This window comes from Thermobia domestica, chromosome 11 (assembly GCF_964235325.1).
Source record: "Thermobia domestica chromosome 11, izTheDome1.hap1.1, whole genome shotgun sequence".
In the NCBI taxonomy this organism is placed as follows: domain Eukaryota; kingdom Metazoa; phylum Arthropoda; class Insecta; order Zygentoma; family Lepismatidae; genus Thermobia; species Thermobia domestica.
In genome coordinates this window covers 145,050,955-145,064,866 of record NC_137464.1, presented here as the reverse complement: position 1 = coordinate 145,064,866, position 13,912 = coordinate 145,050,955, and the positions used below count along the sequence as shown (strand labels likewise).

Below are 13,912 nucleotides of genomic sequence, written 5' to 3'. Positions count from 1 at the left end.
CCCAGATACCTATACATGTTTTAGAGCCGACAGACTATATAATGAAGAATCATGTCAAAGAGGTGGTGGATCTCTGATAGCAATAAGGAAAAACTTCATGGTGAATCGCAGGCCTGATCTTGAACTTATAAGTAAATGTGTGTGGATTGAACTAAAATGTAATACTGGAAAGAATCTCTTAATATCGTGTGTTTATTTTCAACCAACTTTTTCCCCTGTGAATTTTGAAAATTATTTGAACCATATTTCTAGTAGGTTTAATCCTTTGGAAATTGGTTAAATAATGAACAGCTTCCAGAAATACATTATTATTCCAAATTAAAGTTTCAGCAATTGTCTGTTTTTTGGAAAATACTAACCTGTGTGTAGAACCGTCAGTTTCTGCTCTTGATCTTGTTATCACAAATGTCAAGAAAAACTAATCAGTGCATGGTCTGTCCTGATACTTTTCATTATCCGATTGAAACCATTGTGTTTTTACCTAAAGGTTGTAAAGTAAATAAATTCTCTGAACGTTTTCAATTTGTTAGGCGTGATTTTTACGCATTATATCAACAATTGGCTAATATTGATTGGTATAATATCTTGTTAAAACCAGATATAAATGAAGCTGTTTTGGATTTTGAAAAAGCAATTGTATTAGCTATGGAAACAAATATTACGAAATCTAGGCCAAGAACATCTAAATATCCTTGTTGGTACTCCAAAAAAATCTGTTTCTTTATTAAAAGCAAAGAATTTAGCACACAAAAAGTATAAAATTTACATTAAATCAAGAAGACTATTTGTTATTTGCCAATTACCGCAAGGCTTTTAAGACTCAATTAAAAGATGACAAACGTATTCACTATATTAAAATGGAAAATCAATTAAAAAGCAATCCTAAGAAATTTTGGAGATATGTATCTTAAGAGTAAAAACAAGACTGCAACTGGAATTGTAGTAAATGATTCTTTGGTTACCGATTGCGAGTCGTTGGCAAATTTATTTGCAGAGTATTTTGCATCAGTCTACCAGACATTTCCAAATATTAGTACTGTGAAATGAAAATACCTCCTATTACAACTAGGAATGTAAGAGATGCTATTAAATCCTTAAAGACTAAATCTGCATCTGGTATAGATGGAATACCTTTTTTTATTATAAAAAGTGTGGCTGAGGTAATTTCACCAGTGTTAGCATCTTTGTTTAATTGGAGTTTAAATAAAAATATTTATCCTGAAGCTTGGAAAATTGTAGCTGTAACACCAATACCTAAGACTAAAGATGACAAAATTAATGATTATAGACCAATTTTTGTAATGAATGTTATTCCTAAAATTTTTGAAAAAATAATGTACAACTACTTGTATAATGCTGTACGTGATCAGTTGGACATAAATCAACATGAGTTTATAAATGGTAAATCAGTTATTACAAATTTGGCATGCTTTGTTCATAGTTTGTTTTCTGTTTTTCGATCGGGTGGTCAGACAAATGTTATTTACTTTGATCTTGCCAAAGCTTTTGACAAATTACCTCATCACTTATTAATAAGTAAGTTGTATAAGTACAAATTATCGAATCAAATAATAAAGTGACTAGATTCGTACTTAATTAATAGGAAATTCAAACTAAGGTATAATGGCTATATGTCTTCTGTTCATAATAAAACATCTGGTGTGCCTCAAGCAGTGATGAAAATTTACCCCAGAAAATTTTGAAACAGAAAATTTTCCGATTCATAAAAACATACTCCACTTATTCCTACATCGTTGTTTAGCCGTGATGTGAGGTGGAAAATTTTCCTCTATATTTTTCCGGAAAACTTTCCGTTATTAACAAATATCAGTGATCAAGTAGCAATTCCTCAGTATTCACAAAATTGATTGAAATCATGTATAGAAATGTTAAAAAGTGAAAGATCGTTTAAAGAATCTGAAAATATTCATGGCTCAGACAATTTTCAGTACTATGTAGTAACAAGTCAAACAATTTTTCATGAATCGAAATATTTTCTGTTTTGTCTGGAAAAATTGAAGAATTTTTTATGAGTCGGAAAATTTTCATCATTTTGAAGCAAAAAGTAAAAACTTTTTGTGAATCGGAAAGTTTTATTGCTCTGTAGAAACAAGTGAAAGGAATTTTTATGAATCGGAAAATTTTCATCACGATGTAGAAACAAGTGAAAAAACTTTTCATAATCCGGACAACTTTGGATATTATGTATTGTGATGTTTGGTGGAAAAATTTCCCACTATATTTAACTGCACATTCAGCTATAAAATACAATTCCTGTAGAGGAAAGTGAGACAGCAACAAATTATCATTTTATAATTAGCTTTCGGAAACCAGAAAATTTTCTAATATTTCAAGTTGAGAAGTAAAAAGATATGGTGTTTCTCTGTGTGTGTGTGTGTGTATATATACTACGTATATATATATATATATATATATATATATATATAGATAGATAGATAGATAAAATGCAGGGAACACACATAGAGTTCGTAGAGTACAAATATCCCATTCCAATATTTAAAATGTAACAAGAAATTGAAAAGAAACCTTTGTGAATTTATCAATGTCAGAAACAGAAAATTCCACTATTTCTTCACATGTAGCCCTGCCTATGTAAGGAAATTAACTACATAAAAGTTCCTTATGAAGATTATTTTTGTAACAGAAAATCAGAAAAATGTTTGTATTGTGTTTAACACTCGTAAATCATAATTTCAATATTGGAATTTTGTATAATCAACATCTTAGAGCAGATATTTGTATTGTAAAACTACCATTATTATGTATAAAAATGTATTAGAAATAATGACGATTCGATAGAACAAGTATATATATATAATAATATATATAAAAATATGTTTTTATATTTTGTAAATTAAAATGAAATTACTTGTTGCTTTTAGAACGTAGCGCTAATAGTGCAGCTTTTTACATTTCTTTTATTATTTTATTGGGAGAACAACTACACAAATCAGCTTTCTTATTAGTCATATTTCACTTTCTCTTCTGAATGAATATATGAATAAATAAATGTTTATTTCCAGAAAATAGTCAGTATTTGCTCTCATGAGTTACTTAAACTCGAATTTGGGGTAGTCAAAAATTTACAGTAGGCACTTTATATTATATCTACTTATTTATAAATGTTGAAGTATGTAAATCCATAAAAGTAGTAAAGCTGTGAGAAAACCGTCTTATGCGTATTAAACTGACGAAATCTAATATTGAAAGATCAAATGTGGATTCTGAGGGAAGACCGCATTGAAGTTTTTGAAACATTCTTGAAATGAAGAATCGTTAGATTTTCACTTCATGAAACTTTTTAAGACAATATTTATTACCAATAAATTTTACGGCTAAACAACGATATAGGAATAAATGGAGTATGTTTTTATGAATCGGAAAATATTCATGACTTTTAATAAATTGAAATTTTAAATAATAGTACAATTATTTATTACACTATCTATTAGCGCGTTATCTGAGCTTTCAGACTGGCAAGGGGCGGCTGCACAATAGAATGAAATATTTGTACTCTACGAACTGGATGTATGTTTTCAGCATTTTGCACACACACACACACACAGAGAGAGAGAGAGAGAGAGAGAGAGAGGAGTTGAATTGAGTTGATTTTAAGTTTAACGTCCCTTTCAGCAGCGAGACTATATAAGACGGGACGAACTGATTAACGTGGAATCCGAACTACATGAGCTCCCGCTGGGAATCGAAGCCAGGTTTTCTATGCCAGAGATGCGTATGCTAACCGCTTAGCAACGAAGGAGCTCGCAGAAGAAGAAGAGAGAGAGAAACACTGTGTAAAATTTTACTTCCCAACTTGAAATATTAGAAAATTTTTCGAAAGCTAATTGGATAATTATAATTTGTTGCTAACTAACTTTCCTCTACAGAAATTCAATGTTGTAGCTCTATGTGCAGTTAAATATAGTGGAAAATTTTCCACCAAACATCACTATACATAATATCCAAAATTGTCCGGCTTATGAAAAGTTTTTTCCATTTGTTTCTACATCGTGATGAAAATTTTCCGATCTATGAAAATTCCTTTCACTTGTTTCTACAGACCAATAAAACTTTCCGATTTACAAAATGCTGCTTTACTTTTTACTTCAAAATGATGAAAATTTTCCGACTCATAAAAAGTTCAATTTTTCCATACAAGACAGAAAATATCTCGATTCATGAAAAATTGTTTAACTTGATCCTACATAGTACTGAAAATTGTCTAAGCCATGAAAATTTTCAGATTTTTTAAACGATCTTTCTCTTTTTAACATTTCTGTACATGAATTCAACCAATTTTGTGATTGCTGAGGAATTGTTACTTGATTACTGATATCTTTTAAAAACGGAAAATTTTCCGGAAAAATATTTTGGAAAATTTTCCACCTCACATCACTAGCCTCAAGGCTCTAATCTTGGTCCGTTGTTGTTTTTGTTGTATGTAAATGGCCTACCTGAGAAGTTAACTTGCAGATATTTGATGTATGCCGATGACATAAACATTTTTAAAGAAATTAAAGCCCTTCAAGATCTTACAAGAGAATATTGAATTAATGGTCAAGTGGTCTGAAAACAATTTTTTGCGTTTGAATATTACCAAAACTAAAGGTATAACTTTCTCAAGGAAAACTGATCTCCTTTTGTATAATTACACAGTCGGTAAACACAGAATCGATTTTGGAGCTTATGCCAAGGATTTAGGGATAATTTTAGATAACAAGTTATTATTCTACAAGTATTTACAGCATTTACCTCTAAGGCTAGGAAGAACTTAGCTATGTTAAAATGTCTATGCCGTAATTTTTCGAATGTCAACACCTGTAGCACTTTGTACATTTGCAACGTGCGATCGCATTTGGAGTACGGCACTGTTGCTTGGAATAGTGGAACTAAGTATTTTGTAAATGCTATAGAATCTGTTCAAAACAATTTTTTAGCTTGGTTAAGATGGAAGTTTAAAAAGTTCAAAGACATGTGTTTGTCTTGTATATCTAAAGAGCTTTATCTGTTACCTCTAACTGATAGGCGAGGTATTTTTGATTTGAGTTTTTTTCATAATACTCTTGAAGGTGTCCTTTCTATTGATGGTCTATGGTCCATAAGAATTCCATATCGCAATGTTAGAAATTTTGTACCTTTTGTTTCGAATGTTCCTACCCTGAAATGTTCAATTTATAAAACTATAGATACAGTCAACAAGTGTTACTATGCTCTAGATATCTTTCAAAGTAACTTCGTTAAAATCCGTTCACGATTAATTAAAATTCTAAAAAATTCTAAAGGATAAATATTTTTTTCCCTTAACTTGTAAGGTGTCATTTGAGGATTTTTTTTTTGTTTTTAGGTAGTTTTTCTTTTTCTTTTTTTTTTTTTTTACATTTTTTCCCTTTTCCTATAATCTTTTTTCTCTTTTATTCTTGTTCCCGTTTTTTTTTTTGGATACTACACTTCTTTCTTTTTCATTTTTTATCTTGATTATGAGTTTTACATGCCATATGCTAATTCTTTATTCTTTGGTATACTCATTTTATTATTTTTCATTTCTGTCTTATGAATTAGTGTACTTTAATTAAGGTGTCAATTGAGTTGAAAATAATACTTATATTCTTTTTATGATTTTCATGTATTTTCATTTGTAATTTTATGTCTATATGTATGTTCCCTTTTAATATGTTGTATACATTTTATTTATTTATTTTTTTTTCTGTATTGTATACTCATATCACTATGTTATTATTTTAGTCTTATGACTGGGTGTACTTTATTTGAGATGTTACTTGAGATGATAATTATGTTTATTTGTTTTCTCATTATGATCTTTATTGTAGGTTCATCTGTAATAGCCATTGCATTTTTTTTTTTTTTTTGCATGTTTCAATTTTGTTATGTTTAAATGTAAGCGTCCTATATTGTATAATCTCTCTTGGGGGCACTTTGTGGCTGTAGTTGTTTGTCCCTAATAAACAACAACAACAACAACAACAACATCAACATCATCATCATCATCATCATCATCATCATCATCATCATCATCATCATCATCATCATCATCATCATCATCATCATCATCATCATCATCATCATCATCATCATCATCATCATCATCATCATCATCATCATCATCATCATCATCATCATCATCATCATCATCATCATCATCATCATCATCATCATCATCATCATCATCATCATCATCATCATCATCATCATCATCATCATCATCATCATCATCATCATCATCATCATCATCATCATCATCATCATCATCATCATCATCATCATCATCATCATCATCATCATCATCATCATCATCATCATCATCATTATTATTATTATTATTATTATTATTATTATTATTATTATTATTAGTAGTAGTAGTAGTAGTAGTAGTAGTAGTAGTGGTAGTAGTAGTAGTAGTAGTAGTAGTTGTAGTAGTTATATCGGGTTGCTTTTGACACTGCGAGTGTCATTCTAGGTTTACTTCAGGTAGAGCATAAAGCCTTGAATAAAGCTTATGAGTAGAATACCTTAAAAGTGAGAGTTTGTTCTCGCCGTGTCATGAAAGTGATATCTCGACTCCGAAAGTGTATCTGTGTCTGTCGGAAGATATATGTCTTGTTACAAAATTTTGTCTGTCTTTCGTGGGCAGTCATTGTTTTAAGGTTTGTATTGTATACTATAAGCAAAAGTTCCTTGTCTTACATAATCTCGGTGAAATAATCTATTTGCAGGGTATCAGGACCAGGGGTTAACGGGCCCGCAAGGGAAGACAACTCATGAATTTTTACGAATCTTGTGGTCGTGACTTTCGACGATGAGTATAATTTTTGCTAACCTGATGTTACAACTCTATTACCAGATCACTATGACTGTCTTCTCTAATCAAACAACAAACTGAAACAGCACCATGATATCCTCCAGGATTTGTATTGGGATTTTGAGATTTTGTTTTATAGTATTAGTGTATGTGATAGTGGAATTCCTGGATTGAATGATCTCAAGAAAGTAAGTTACTTTCAATACATTCCTCTCTCTGATGAATTAGTATGGCGCCCTTTTTATGGAATTAGTCTATCCCTTATCCACTGTCTGACTTGTTTATAGACAATGTAAGAATATTCAAACCCTATAAAATTGTTCTCATAGAAATGTGGTGTTGACTTCAAAATATCAAGCTATACTAAAATTTAGTAGCTTAGGCAAACAATGGTCAAATATCAACAGACAGAATGAACAGAGTTGATTTCTGATCTTACTCTTTCATATTATTAGGGCCTACTCACTCCACTAACGATCCTGTGGAATATTATTTTCTCATTTAGCGAATCCGCTCTAAAATATTTTCGTCCATATTTAGAAATGCGGATACACACGAATAATTTAACATTTCATTGTAATATATCTAACTCTTGTACTGGCTAACTCTAGGACAAGCCTTCCATTTATCGAGTATGAGCTAATTTCCAATATACTTTCCACTCGGACTCATATCTACTCTGAACAAAGTGAGTTTAGTTTCGTATTGTGAAACTACGGTAGACTTCCAAATCGTTATATTTCTTCTTAATTGGCTGAAGAACCCGAGATAACCCCTGCACACTTGCTTGTCCACCTCAAACCCCACTTAGCGCAAGCTGGAATCAAACCAGGAGCCTCACTCTTCTCGAATGCAATACTGAAAGAGGAAGCAGTAGGTTTATAACTTCCAATTGCAATAGAGAGACAGTGTTAGAAAGGCAGCGTTTTTTTTTTTTTTTTTTTTCAGACGCTGATTCCATATCAAATTCAGTTCGTCACTATCTCTTGCAAGTATTCATATATCAGACCACAATTGAAACCAGATATTATACTAGGTTTTACTACTTCTGATTTAATTAGTAGAATAATAGTTGAGATGTCGTCGATTCTTTTAACTCTGAAATCGTTTTTTTGATCGCTTCCTATTAGTATTTTTGCTCTATGGGAATGAATATTGGAACTGGAAGGAGTAGTTCATATCTGTCATGTCTGATGACAATAGAAGTATGAATTAGGAGATTATTATTATTATTAAACTGATCTATTACCAACTCTTCCAGCTTGTCTAATGGCTAGCGCGCGAAAATTTGTTGCACGGGGTCTTCGATCTTCGATGGAAGGGCATTGAAATTTCTCACATTTAGGTGGTTCGGATTCCACTTCAAATTGTAGGTCTACGTGTCATATAACTATGCATTGGAAAGGGAAGTTAACCAACCTCAAACCAGCCAAACCCAAAGCTAACTACCTATTACTAATTTTCCACTATGGCGGTTGGTATTGAAAACAGACGTCATTGATTTTTACAACTTCCGATTTGATTAGATGGATAAAGATCAAGTTTTAACTTATCTTGAAACTTTGAAGCCATAGTTAGGTTTCACCATTTCTGGTTGCAAGAAACTGGAAGTAGAAGTTCCTTTGAAGTTCGAACAAACCGATTGGACACCAGATTCCCAGGATACAAAGAAATGGCTGTTAACGAGAAAGAAACCATTCAACCAGAAACCCAAAGAAAAATCAGAACCTGGAACCAAATGAACGAGATATGAAGAAAGAAAAATCTATACGGAATAAAATCGTAAATGGAATCTATCAGGGCGGTATTGAATTCACATGAGAAGTCGACTCGCTAGCTACTACTTTTTTTATTATTATAGTGATCAGTGTTGAAACTGGAAATCGTAAATTTCTACCATTTCCAGTTCAGTAGAGATGAAACTTACAGGGTGCGGCAGCTATTTGAGAACAAAATAACATTCGCGGGAAAAGGAGCAGAGATAGAAGATAGAGCATGTAATGACAAACATTAGTACACGTGAAGACAGATCCAATATAGGATATCATTCTATGAAACTGCTATCTGCCGCAATAACAGCCTCTACACGGTGTCGAAATCGTCGGCAGGCATGATTGAGGTGGGTCGTAAGAATGTTTGTCATGGCATCCACAATGGATGCCCTGAGAGCCGCAACGGTGTTGTATGGATGCTTATTAGAGGCCCTCTCAACCACGCCCCAGACGTAAAAGTCCAAAGGGTTGATATCAGGGGAGCCGGGGCGGGGGTGAGGGGAGCACAAGTTTGGGGTGACGTGGTCGTGAAAATTCGTGGCCAACCATTCTTGGGTTGAATGGGCCGTATGGACGGGAGCGGAGTCCTGCTGAACAACATATGGCCTGTCACGTCCTATAGCAGTAATCATTTTCAACACACCGGTGTAAGCAACGGCGTTGACTCCGGCACCTTGACTAAAGAAATGTGGAGGCATCATGTCGCCTTCACTGCTCACGACTCCAGACCCATCACGGAGGGGAGGGGGAAACTTGGTGAGAATGACGGTCGGAACCTCCTCGGGTGTTTTACACAGCCACCGATTATTTCTGCGGTTTGCCTTCTGGTCCTGGACAAAAATTTTCTCATCCGAGAAGGACCAGAGCATTTCTGGCGGCTCGGGATGTTTCAACTTGTTAAAAAGGCGCCTGGCGCGGGTCACTCTATTCTCCCTGGTTCTCGCGGACATGAACTGGCCTCTCAGCATCACGTACGACTTGTAACGGAGGTCTTCATACACAACACGTCGATTGGTGGCCTCGTCAACCTGCTTCTCTCTTGCAAGTGATCTCAGGGACTTCTCTGGGCCTGCTTCGACAACAACTTGGACGGAAGCGATGAATTCGGGCGTCCTAGTCCTGTCCGAGCGTTGATAATGTCGTTTCCTGTAAGAAACGGTTTCCACATCACCACTGGCGGTCTCCAGTTCTCTCCGAACTTTGAAGACGAATGACCGGGCGACGTTCAGGAAGGCAGCGATCTTTGAATCGGCGTGTCCTGCAGCCAAGGAGACGATGACTGCATGCCTCTTCGTTCCCTGGGTTAGCCTAGGATTTGCCATGTTTACCTGCAACAAAAAGGGATTTGTTGCAATGACATACAGGATACTATGTGTTCTCGAATAGCTGCCGCACCCTGTATGTTTGGTTGCATAATCCATATCTAAAAGCAATTTCCTGCTTCTTATCACCATTTTTGTTTTATGAAGATTAATATTAAAACTGTAAGTGGTAGTAGATTTCTAGTACTCGCAGTTTTTGTAGAGGGATAAAGTAAAAGATGAAATGTGTTCTTGAGACAATTAATCAATTGCAGAAAACCGCTTCTCGTTGTATGTTACCGGTTTTGTTCTATAGCGATCAACGTTAAAACAAGAAGTGGTTGATTTCTAGCACTTTTGGTTTGAATTGAGAGTTAATGGAGGAAATGTAATCTGTTTCTGAGATACCGAATCTGTTCTAAGCAATCACTTCTTGCTCTTCTTAGTCATTCTTGCTCTGATAACTTCTGACAGATAGACATAATAGCTGCCTTTTAAGATTTACCATTGTTACTCGTAGTATAGTCTGGAAATCTAAAATTGTGGCACAACTGAACATTCTAAACAAGGTCATCTATCCTATAAAACGAATTGTTTCCTCTCTAGTCAAAGAACGTGATTGAATTGTGAAAATTTGTTGGAAGATAAATTTATTCTGTTGGTATAGTTTACACTGTGTATTATTTTAAACTTTATTGCTCCTTCAGTGTCTCCATTCAATGACTAATTCCAAGGAGCAAAGAAACATTTGATTTTCACGATCATCTTTTTTTTAAAAATTTTTTGAAAGGATTTTGTTGTTTTTCTCAATTCTGCAATAAATATATTAGATGTGTAACTGCCAATCTAGCTACCATATCCTACCTTCTTCGTCACGTGTATTTCTTTTCATAAGGGAGCTTGAAAACATGTTCTTACATTACCTTGAATCACCTACTCAGTAGAGGAAGGCTACCACTCTAAACCACCCGTCCACCTATAGAAAGTGGTTGCTGATATAGTGGTCTATTGTGGGAGTCCTCCATCATGTGTTACTCAAGCGAGTTTAAACCATTAGTGCAGATCGTTAAATTGCTAAACCCCACGAAATGTACGGAAATCTTGTTCCTAAGTATTTGGCAATGATCAACAGTCTTCGTGTCATCATATGCCACCCAAACTTCGTGTCAGACTTCGTGTCATGAAGTCCTTCCTCACCCAACGTATTGCCCTATATCTCTTCTACTGACAACCTCTTCTGGTATGTCAGTTAACTCTTGAGAAAGAAGACTGTTCCTGATTATAGGTGGTGCAACGTGCCTTGACGATTTCGCATCGCAAACTCTAGACCTTTTCGCTACGGAATACAGTTGTTTTTTGAACAATAACAAAAGTGTGTGATTGCAGGTCGCGACTATTTTGATTAACCAGGTATAGTAGTTTTTCCCCTTTGAAAATAACGTACCTAAGTAGATATTTCATTCGAACTAAGCTACTATTTATTCACGTACAGGAAAAGAGAAGTAATTTTGCAAATGGGTAAATCAGTCGTTATTGTTCAGCATTCTCTGTAGATAAATCAGTATTCTCTGTAGGCATATGCTAATAAAACCTGAAGTGCGAAATGAATTAAAACTTACTTGTCAGCTATAAAATTGTTGATAAATTTGTTAAAATATATATCAGTGATAAGCTTTAACTACAGTAAGTTTTCTCTTATATACTTTCGATGTTAGGGTCATGTTGGTAAATCAGTAATGATTACTTACACAAATTTATTTTGGTGATTTGTTTCAGCTACCGTATTTTATGGAGGAATTAACGGTATCTGAATTGGATCTGGGCCATTCAGCTCCTATCATTCACCGTGCATCAAAGCCGTTCGTAGATGGGCGAGGACTTTGGGTGGACTTGGATATTACGTATGAAGGTACAGCCAAAATGACTCTAGAGACGAAACTTAACCTAATGAAATTAAAGAAAGCCAGCAGTTTAGAAAGCAATTCTGGTTCAAACAAGGAAGGACAGTCACCAACTGAAAAGAGTGACAGGTGAGTTAATATATCTAGTACTTGTTTCCATTTATCAATATATATATATAAATGGTGTGTCCAGTGAGTTCGAGCAGATATTTTTGACGGTGCTAGGAAAGGTCATACTAAGCAAAAAAAAAAAAAAAAAAAACATAAGAACATATGGTCTATTCTCTCCGGTTTCTGAGATAAGCGCAGGGTACCTTTTCAGCCCCTCAAACCTGATAAGTGTCAATTGCATATAGCACACCCTGTAGTTGGTGTAAAGAAAAAAATGTATCCCATTCTAAAGGTAATGAAATAAGCTTTCTGAGGGTGTACAGATTATTGAAAGTATGCATGAAGAAGGGGGTAACAGAAGGAAAATTTAAAAGTTCGTTTTCTTCACTGCGAGAACAGATAAAAATGTGGATACTACATACTATGACGAGAGTGTTAAGGATGCACGTTGTTGGCATGAAAAGTAGTCGAGAAAAACAATTTAACTATCCTGATAAAAACAATATCACTTGGGCATTGCGACTGTTTTCTCAATATTGTTCTTTAATAATACTGTATAATTCAATATTAATTTATTTAATTGCCATTTAATTGCAATAATAATTTACAATAGCAGTGTCATCGAAATATCATTACAGATACATACGACATTAAAATACAGAATACAGTGTAGATAAGCTGAACAAGTATATACAGTTATCACTAAGTTTGTAAACAACAGATGGCAGTGAAGTAAAACAGTCAAGTACACCACAGAAGAAACTAAACCGAATCACTTATCATAGCATGTTACGCACACATATGCAAGATACTAAAAGCTTCTTTCATTCTGCAAAGAATGACGTATGAATAATGATACTCGCATAAATAGTGCCGTAATTTAAAAAAGAAGAGGGTTTTTTTAAAAAAAAAAAAAAAAAAATTATACTTTAGGAGCAGTATCTTTGTTCTCAAAATCAGTTGTAGCTTCGAGTGAAGTATTTTCTTTATAGAATTACATTAGTGAAAAGTTAATGCATAATGTTGGGATGAGATTTGCATTCATAAGGAGCTCAAACCTATCTATTGCGGCAATCAAGTCATTTTGTTTGAGATTCTTTTTCCCTTCCGACTAATCCGCGTAATATCCGGGCTCATATGACCGATAAATGTGATCGTAGTTTCTAGGGAAACTGGACTTTAGTTTTAAAATGCATGATGATCTCATATACGACCATTTCACATAAGCAAGCCATTACTGTGTTCCAAACCAAAATTTAGAGGTTAAAAAAAAGCACTAAACCACTGATTTCGTTGTATTTGTCAGTCTCACTGAATAGTAATAATCATTGCTTACTTACTTGTGTGATGAATTGCACCGACTTTATACAAAAATCGTCATGGTGCTCTAAAAAAAGAAAATTTTCGCCTTACACTGAATGCCCTGGCATTCTACAGCATTATGGCTGCCACCAATCAGCTTCCCCACGAAATCTTGCTTTGGTACTCTGCTATTCTATCCATAGAGCGTTTCAAAGCCAAAATTTTCTACACTTAATCCAATTTAGTCAGTCACTAAAACTTTGGTGGTAATTTTCCAAATTTTTCACAATTTATGGACGAGGAACTAAAATACCTGTCCGATCTTCAACACAGCTTTTGTAAAAAGACAAAGAATGACAAGGAGAAGAACACTAATTGGTTCTCTGATGACGCAAAAAAACGATAACACCTTAAATCTCGACACATCAAAAGAAGACGAACCAATGATAATGTCTGGAATGAGCCTCAAACGAAACTGAGATTTCTCTGCTCCAATGAGAAAATAATTGCTGCCTAAACAAAGGGATGTGCCAAAAGACATCATGGCCGAATTTCAAAATGAATTTTTTTTTTTTTGAAGAAATTACAGAATTAAAATTTTTTAGTTTTCTTGCGAAGATTCCCTACGGTAAAATTCCCTTCAAAATAATACAAAACCTACAAGAAATTACAAAATATACACCTTTG

At 34.1% G+C, this 13,912-nt stretch overlaps 2 protein-coding genes across 12 annotated transcripts in view; one reads left to right on the top strand and one right to left on the bottom strand.

Moving 5' to 3' along the window:
- Window positions 1-13,912, top strand: part of LOC145664473 (testis-expressed protein 2) — a 472,752-nt gene that overhangs the window by 389,073 nt on the left and 69,767 nt on the right. For all 11 annotated transcript variants that reach the window (XM_081731173.1, XM_081731175.1, XM_081731183.1 and 8 more), the window contains one exon: window positions 11,688-11,941. In XM_081731173.1, the coding sequence (XP_081587299.1) occupies window positions 11,688-11,941 (254 nt within the window). The remainder of the gene's footprint in view (window positions 1-11,687; window positions 11,942-13,912) is intronic.
- LOC145664433 (uncharacterized) lies at window positions 8,883-9,932 on the bottom strand. Its single transcript, XM_081731115.1, has one exon. The coding sequence runs from the start codon at window positions 9,930-9,932 to the stop codon at window positions 8,883-8,885; it is 1,050 nt and encodes a 349-aa protein (XP_081587241.1).

Excerpts from the sequence above, each read along its gene's own strand:
- LOC145664433 (XM_081731115.1), bottom strand. The coding sequence starts at position 9,932 with ATGGCAAATCCTAGGCTAACCCAGGGAACGAAGAGGCATGCAGTCATC.